Source organism: Lupinus angustifolius, unplaced genomic scaffold (genome assembly GCF_001865875.1).
Source record: "Lupinus angustifolius cultivar Tanjil unplaced genomic scaffold, LupAngTanjil_v1.0 Scaffold_2_2, whole genome shotgun sequence".
NCBI lineage: Eukaryota > Viridiplantae > Streptophyta > Magnoliopsida > Fabales > Fabaceae > Lupinus > Lupinus angustifolius.
Window position 1 is genome coordinate 1 of NW_017716413.1, and position 9094 is coordinate 9094.

Genomic DNA, 9094 nt, shown 5'->3' on the forward strand with positions numbered 1-9094 from the left:
TATATATATATATATATATTTGTGAATTTCACAATAAAACGTTTAACTCAGTTAACAACATATTGCAGTACTGCCTAAAGTAGTTTTGGTTCCTCAATTAACAAAATGCTTTGGCACTTGCAGCTGTTAGCTTAGTACTGTAGTACTGCATATATATATATATAATAGTTTTGGGTTTCCAGTTGGGTTCGGATAACCATAGTCAATTATGAATAATCAAATATTCAAAGTTGTTTAATTGTCATGACAACTTCAAAAAATCTAAAGCATTTATCTCTTGATTTGACTATTCAAATAAAAGGGAACTACCAAAGTTTTATTGTTCTTGTTTCCACCAATTTTTAAATTCAATTGAGTCTACCTCAATTACATTAATCTTATCAAGCTCTTGTTCCTTTCCTTCAGCATCCATGCCTTACTTCAAGTACCAATTCCAATCAACTTGAGCTGTGACAGAAATTTTCAATCAGATTAGATTTCATTATTAGTCACTAAGTATGTTGTGTTGCGTCTAGTTTTCGAAGACTTGTAGAGGAAACAACGAAAACAAATCGTTCGAAAAAATAAACATAATGAAGCTATTGTGGCTTACTTGTAATTATCGACAAATATAGAAAAGGAAAACATAAACACATTTTCGTAAACCAAATAGACCATAAGATTGCAGGCAAGTTCCTTAACTTTCAAAAACAATGATATCCTCACATCACTTTTCTTAGCATTCACTTTTTACACAATACTTTATAGCCATTGATCAAGAAACTTTGAACATAAAGTAGGTGTGAAAAATTGGGTGTGATGTGAGATCATTATTATTCAACTATAAAAGAAAAGATGATTAAACAAATTCATTGAGATTAGAGAGGGGTATAGAAATTACAATGTTATTTTGAGGCTTTCCCCAATAAAATCCTTGAATGAGAACAGGGAAAACATTGCAAGCAACAAGGATATAAATCATTAATGCATGCTTGCCCATCCATCGAAAAATCACAGTCAAACGACTATATCCACATACATCAACCTGCATGAGAGAAAAAAGCTTACTTCAACTACAAGATGATTAAAATATGATGCTATCTTGATATATAACTTTTGAGGTTGTTGTTTTGGTCCTATTTACATGACCCTTTTCAAAGTTCTATGAACAATAAATGAATTTGTTACCAAAGTACAATTATTTACTCAAACAATTCTAGTACGAGGAGGAAATGATATAGTTTCATTAACAAACAGCAGTTTTGTAAACTAGATACAGTTGTTGACAAATTCAATGATGTTTCCGCATTTCATAATCCATGTAAAACTATTCAAAAGGGTCTTAAAAAATTCTGAAAATTGTTCAATTTAACCCTTGTCCTTCTATACAGTCTAACATTAATTTTGTTCTAAAATTATAGCTGTCCCGTGTCCTATGATTCTTAAAAAAAAATCATATTCTCATGTTTGCGTCCATGTTTTGTGTTGTGTCCGCGCTTCCTAGCTCTCAAGCTCAATAATTTCATGCGACATGTTGCAAAAATAAATGACAGAACTTAGAGAAATAAATATCTAACCATCAAGTATGTTCCAACAAAGAGGAATCCTGCAGCACCAGCAGTGACACATGTGTAACTGAAGGAGTAGAGAACCTTATTCATATGCATTCCTACAATAGAAGAAGACCAAAGTTAATATCTACAAAGAATAAAAATCTTAAGTGGCAAAAGTCGTCACATCGCATCGGAAAAAAAGGGTAAAGAGAATTGAATGCTGTTACCAAACAAGTCCAAAGTAAGACCAAAAACTACAAAACAAGAGGTTGGGATCATCCAGTATAGCATTCTAACTCTGTGGTCCTGCATGCATCATTAAAGAAACAACTGTGACGATGCTGATAACATTTAAGAGAGAAAATATAATGTAAAGAAGACTGTGAAAAGTACCTTAAAATGGACAATAATATGTCCGAAGTGTAAGCCAACCAAGCAGGTAACAATAGCCATCACTGAACTGTAATACCACAAAAGATACAAAATTAGGGGAAAACAAAAAAATATAAAGATCCGAAATTCTAGTCTCACACCTAAAAAAATTAAGATACGAAATGACCCTTCCATGATTGAGAGATTTGAAGACACATGGTGTTGCCCCTTTCAATATTTCATATTATATTGAGAATGACATTCTACGAGAACGGGACGACATAGTGAACTCACCTTAAGAGTCCTTCAGGATCAAAAGCGGCTTGACACCAAACAGGAGCATCAGGAGGTAATGGTCCATTGTCCGGGGAATTAATACTACACTCCTATTGATAATGATCAAGAGAAAAAATGGTAAACTCGTGTACGAAAGAAAAAACAACAAGAACTAGTAAATGTAGAAGGAACATCTCGGAATAAAGAGGGGCCATACTGGCATACGCGCATATGTTGGTCTCTTGTACAGATGTTGTATGCCTAATATCGTACGATCAATCATTCCAACAGCATTACAGGCTGGTCCAGTATCACCCCTTACCCCACATTTTACCTAGCAAATGTGTAAATAGATGCATAAGTTCCAAGTTCAACCAATATCAGAATTTAAATTTTCCAAAAAAAAGAAACCTCAAAACAAAATAGAAAAAGACATCAACACTCACTGATAATGTCATTGGTGCTGAAGAAGGTTCCGTTGGAATTTGATACTCCCAATCAGGAACATACAATCCATATAGCAAGCAAATATAAATTCCAGAAAGAAACAAAGCCACAGCCCTGTTACATACAAAACAGATTAACAAGGCATGGCCATGATTAAAATAAAAACGAAAAAAAGAACTCCGTATCGCGGTATTCACATAAAAACTATGATTTGGGATAATGCAGAGTGAAAAAACTTACCACTGGTATCGATACTTCCTTACTAGCGATGATCCTGAATTAACAGTGTTATCAGCGTTGAGCCAAATTTCACACAATGCCGTAAACAAATATGCTATTGCGATTCTCTGTCATCCAACGAAGAAAAATAACAATAATGATTATCGAACAAGAAAAAAGTTACAGACAACTGAAGTTTGTGTCATGAACTTGACTAATTGATCAATTGTACTAACATCAACGTTGCCAGATTCCAAAGAAAAAAGTTGTCATGAATTTAGACAGTAATTTTTCGATTTTTAAAAAAGCATACCTGCAGTATTCCCATCCATCTTAGCTGCTTAAGATCCACTCCAAATGTCAGATCACCGAGGCGATGGAAATAACCTCCTGCATAGGGTAAACTTACAACATTGAAAACACTACCCTGTGTCTTTTCAACTTGACATTCATTGAAAAGAAGAAAAGCTAACAAAGCTTATAATTAAGCCACAAACAAATCCAAAAGTTCAGTTGCTTACCTTGAAGGAAAAGACCTAATGCAAGAAGCTTAAGAGCACGTAAAATTGCCTTTCTAGATGCAACAACTCTGGAAGGAAGCTTCTGTTGAAGAAAAAGAGACTATGTATCATGAAAGTTCACAATGAATTCTTGTTAATTTATGTAACAGTTTTATATGGATACCTTATATGCGAGTGCAAGTGAAACACCGACAATAAAAAGGAAAAATGGCATGACCAAATCTGCAAGTGTTACACCATTCCATGGGGAATGATTTAGCGCCCGAAAGAGTCCACCAGCTTCATCCACCAGTATCATCAGCTGCATCAAGATTGGTAAATTCAGCATAAAAATGTAACATGAAAATGCATTTATCTGATATGTAAAGAACCTATAAACTCGTATATAACAATAGAGACACGTTTCATAAATTAGTTGCTTAAGAATGAAGGTGTCTAAGTGAATGTCCCATTTGTTTGATGTTGGATTTCCAAACTTTGTACCACTCCATATACCGCTTATTTTTCATTGGTCGGAATAGTAAAACATGAATTAAATGTATATTAACTTCATGTTTTCTGACCAATAAGAAACAAGGGGTACATGGAGTGATACATATCTTGGAACAGAAATGTGCACTCCAGGTAAAGGGAGAGTAGATATACGAAATCTTATCTCTGCAGACGAAGAGGCTATTTCCATATTTGAATCAATGACCTCTAGGCCACCAAACAACAACCTTACCGTCTTAAGGATGTTATTATAAAAGTCAAGATTTTTAATAATGTGACAATAAGTAGTAAATTCATTCTTAAGTTCTAGTATCTGTCAACTCCAAATGGAAATATAAGATAATTGGGATTTAGTACCAGGTGAATAGTTTAAGGAAGAGGTATTATTTCATTGATAAACTTTATGGTATACTATATTATGCTTTGCACCGGTCAAAGGTAAACGTTAAATAACACAACATATGACTTCTTGTCTTGTCTAGTCAAATAGAATTCGACACAAAATTATGATTACGTTACAAAGTCACAAGTTAATAGAAATGGCAAGTTTTACTATTTTAACAACAATTGTTAATATAATAATTAGCTTAGACTTTTGATTCAATGATGCATATATGCCAACATAAGATATATGATATGCATGTAACTTATAAAAGTGGTAACATAATCCAATGCAATATGGTACTACTATCTAAAGCAATTGGTGAATATTGAGTTCGAGTAATCTCCAATTGAACTAAGACATCAATGATTGTGACAAGTCGGTTAACCATTCCATCAACTTCATAGTACACCACAAGTCAAGTATTTCATTATGATGCATTAGGAACTTAATAAATAAACTTCAAAGATAATTTATTCATAAGAAATTTCTTATTAACCTAACCCATTTACAATAGTTTTTTTGGCTTATTATTATTTATATATATGAAAAACTATTATAACTTTTGAGTAATAATATAATTGTATATTGTTGTGGATAATTGTGATGTTTTTAGTTAATTATGAAAGAAAAAAAGGAAGTTAGGTTGTAATATACATCTATTAAGCTTGCAAACAAGGATATGTTATTCTTTGTTTTTTTTATAGTAGAAGGTAACATTATTGGGATTCAACCGTACAACTTTATGTAGTTGACCCAACAATTTTAGGTTGAGGACAACATATAAATAAATCTATCTATTATTACAAAAATATCCAAAAAAATTTATAATAATATTAAGAGAAGTTAAAACCATGTGGAGCAATTGTCAACAATATCCACAAGCTAGGTACCCTCTAACTAGATGTACCTCTAGCCCTTATCAAGAAAAGTTACCAACATGATTTAGCAATCTTATTGTTAAGGAATATTTTCAAATATAAATAATTTTAAATTTTGAATAAAACCCAAAAAAAAAAGTGATTTTTTTCAGGAAGATAAGGTGATTCACATGACATTGGAGTACATATCTCATTCTTGCTATATGTTAAAGTTTACTATCTATTTTCATATCTTAAAATATATATAATTAAATATATATAATTAAACCTTAATATATCAAAATAATAGGCATTAAAAAATTAGAATATGGTGATAGAATTAGATAAATAAATTGTTGTAATGAGTAGAATAATAGAGATATTATAGTTTTAAATTAATGCATAGGGCATAGCGAAGTTTCTAAATAAAACAAAAATACTAAAAATATATATTTTATTGAAATAAAAGGTGTAGATATTTTGAGAGAATCGAAAGGTCATATATTTTATTGAAATAAAAGGTGTAGATATTTTGAGAGAATCGAAAGGTCAATGAGACGTAAATCACACAATGTGCTTTAAATTGGACGGTTTTCAATTGATAAAGAATTATATTTATTTAAAAAGAAAGAATGAATTATTTGCACCCACCAAGAACAATTCTTTTCTTCAAAATAAAGCAAAAAAAAATCGTTTGACACGTGAAGACCTTTGGATACTGTGAATACATAAATTAAATTGGAGAAATATTCCAAGAATCTCGTTCTCTAAAATCTACTATGATCAAGCTTTCCCTTATAGAAATAGAAAGAAGCAAACGACGTCGTTTTGGAAGAATCCAAAGTAGATATTTAGATTAGCAGTGTTTAAGTGTTATAGGAAAAGTATGCATTGTTTTCACCTGCTACCTATTTGAAGAAGAAATAAATAAAATGATAAAGGAAGAATGTTAATTACCCCAACGGTGAAACCACGAAAGACATCAAGTGAAACAAGACGGTGTGTTTGAGATTGAGATTGAGATTGAGGTTGTCGTTGTTGTTTTGAACTAAAACATGTTGTTGTTTTTTCACCATTGTTCATAATAACAGATCTTGATTCAGAGATCTCATTTGTCTTATTTCCCATCTCAACATCTTCATCGAAGTTCTTTATAGTCACATAACTCTCCATCTCTTCTTCTTCTTCTTCTTCTTCTTCTCTCTTTCTCTATTGCAACTATCTTATACTATTTAGATATTTATATATATATATATTAGAATCAAGATAATGTGATAATAATGCCCCAGAAAGAGAGAACCTCTCCTTCCTCAAACTCAATCTAAAGTGTTTCCTTCTTCCCTCTTCTTATATAGAGAGATGAGGCATAAAGACAAATTTTATATTTTTATTCATTTTCTATATTTAAAGATAAAATAATAAATATAAATAACAATTTTCATTTTTAGGATATTTATCTACAGTCCCATCAAAAATAAGATAATATTGTTATTACTTTTTTAAAAGAAAATATAATAATCAGGAAATAAAGATTATTGAAATTCAGATACATTTTAATATCAAGGGTATTATCCTCACTCTATCAGTCAGGAATTAATTTTGTTGAGATTATGTAATTGTCTCTCTTAATAATTATTGCTCATATAAATTGAATTGTTAATTTTTTGATAATTTTTGAGATCTAGTAAAGTTTTATATCATCCGTGTTGATATTTGAAAATTGAGATATGTAGATGAGTGTGCGTGTGATTAACGAGTATATCTTCCGGTGATACGTTATCACACGCTCTTTTGTTAGGCACTTATACCTCACATCAATACCTAAATCACTCCTTACCAAATTAATTGATTTATCATTTAAGCTAATCTTCCAATATCTTTTTTTAGTTTATCTTTCACAAGTGAAACGCTTTTTTTTCCGATATGACAATATTACCATATACGTCATATACCACCAAAATCATTCCAATTATTTGGATTATCTTTTCTTCATAATTCATATGAACATTGTTTTATGAACAATTCTTTAGGTGTAAAATGATAAACAACAAAATAGTACTCTTTGACAAAAAGTTGATCTAATAGTTATTTTTTTTTATGAGTAGAAAGATAAGTGGAAAAATTTGGAAGGAAAATATATGATTTTTCTTATAAAAATATTAAAGTTTATGATATGCCAAATATATAGATAGTCGAGAATGCCCTGAAATAAAGGACTATCTCCTCTCCCTTCCTCAAATTCGACGCAATCTGTTCGGATTCATGTTTGCTCTCTCACTTATTTGTCTTACTCCATGTGAGAAAATAAAAATATGATTGTTTAATAAAATATTTAATAATTAAAATTTTAATTTAAATAAATTTTTTTAACTAATTAAAAATGTTAATATATTGAGTGATCCAAAAAAGTAAACAACATATATACTCTAATATCTTCCTTCACTCTTCCTGCTACTGCGACTACCATGACTTGCACTTGCTTCTAGGCTTCCCTTCTCACTTCTTTTCATAATAACGCGTGATTAATCATTCAACCTATTTTAATATTTTTCTCTCCTTTTTTTTATCCCAAATCACTCTTTACCAAATTAATTCATTTATCTCTCACTCTTGGGTTATATATCTAACTAACATCTTTGTCAATCCATATTTTTCCTTCAATAAATTTAACATTATAAATTAATAATTTCATAAATAAAAAACATATTCTAGTACGTTACATATATTAATAATTAATACGTTATAGACTTAGAGTGGGCAAAAATAAAATAAGTTACATATATTAATTAATGGATTTATATTTTTCTGCTATTAGACTGGGTATAGGCTTATAGCTTTTATATGGAAAAAAATTTGGCACTACCAAAAGTATTTTCTCACATTTTTTTGGTAAGGAATTAATTTCTTTCAAAATTTATGATTACCACTTCCAACCAGTATTACTTATAGGAATCGAACTTTTGATTTTGCGAATCTAGTAGGATTTTACACCACTAGATAAATGCGATGTTGGTATTATATGCTAAAATTCGAAACAACAAAATAATACCCTGTACATTTCCTTCATTCTATTTTTTTCTATATTCTTCATTTAACGGTCATCAATGTTTTAATTTAATTTAAATAAAATAATCATGAAGTCGCTATACTTTATTATCATTGAAAGTTGTAACCAAAAAAATATAATTGAAAGCAGATATTTACGGATACGTTTAAAACTATTAATTGAACTTACTCATCCTTGGTTTTTTTCTTGCCGTTGGGATATTTCATTTCAAAACAAATAAATGACGATAGGTGCAAAATTGGAAACAACTACATAATAAGACATGCATCAAAATAAAGATACTTTTTAAGGAATATACCAGAGCATCTGAAAAAACAAATTGTTGTAAATATCATTCTAATTTTAATTATAATATATGGAGGCCTAAGATCCCAAAATTTTAAAATTAATAATCTATGTAGGATTAAATATTATAATTCTCTTGTGGTAAGTAAATTAGTTTTTTTGTATTACCCATAGTCATTTCACCTTTGTGGGTAAGGAACTAATCTTTTTTTGGGGTTTTTGGTTACTCCTTCCGACAAGCGTTGCTTTCAAAAATTAAAACTTTGACCTTGAGAATTTAGCCAAGTCTTACACGACTATATCAACTCATCGTTGGTAGTAAATTAGTTATTAAGGGGTTCTTTATTGGTTTGCATAAAATCGAATTTCTAGAAAAATAATTGTTGGAAGGGTAACCGCAAGTCCCAAGGGAATTACTCTTTTGATTTTACAAGATGGGGAATGACCCAACAAAACATTAGTATAATAGTGTAAGGTCCTAGTACGTTTTCAGGTTGACTAAAAAGTTATGACTTCAATTCTTGGAATAAATATTTGTTGGGAGGGACAGTCACGTACCCAAAAGAGATTAGTTCCTTGTTTAGGTAATGGGTATCATTGGTAGTATAAAAAACGCTCAACGAATATCTTAGTGGAAAAAG

The 9094-nt window shown here is 30.4% G+C and overlaps 1 protein-coding gene across 1 annotated transcript; it reads right to left on the reverse strand.

Annotated features, from left to right (window-relative positions):
- Positions 1-178: 178 nt before the first annotated feature.
- LOC109337121 (heparan-alpha-glucosaminide N-acetyltransferase-like) lies at positions 179-6302 on the reverse strand. The gene is made up of 13 exons (XM_019574016.1): positions 6059-6302; positions 3531-3668; positions 3368-3449; positions 3160-3236; positions 2868-2974; positions 2627-2741; positions 2398-2514; positions 2199-2290; positions 1926-1992; positions 1760-1838; positions 1557-1648; positions 881-1024; positions 179-447 (listed from the first exon to the last, which is right to left on the reverse strand). Exons 1-13 carry the CDS (start codon positions 6272-6274, stop codon positions 421-423), a joined length of 1353 nt encoding a protein of 450 aa, XP_019429561.1. The 5' UTR covers positions 6275-6302; the 3' UTR covers positions 179-420.
- Between the last annotated feature and the right edge of the window lie 2792 nt (positions 6303-9094).

Coding starts and splice junctions, on each gene's coding strand:
- LOC109337121 (XM_019574016.1), bottom strand. CDS start 6,274: ATGGAGAGTTATGTGACTATAAAGAACTTCGATGAAGATGTTGAGATG. Junction 1,649..1,759: donor TCTTACTTTGGACTTGTTTG/GTAACAGCATTC, acceptor CTTCTATTGTAG/GAATGCATATGAATAAGGTT. Junction 1,025..1,556: donor TTGTTGGAACATACTTGATG/GTTAGATATTTA, acceptor TCTCTCATGCAG/GTTGATGTATGTGGATATAG.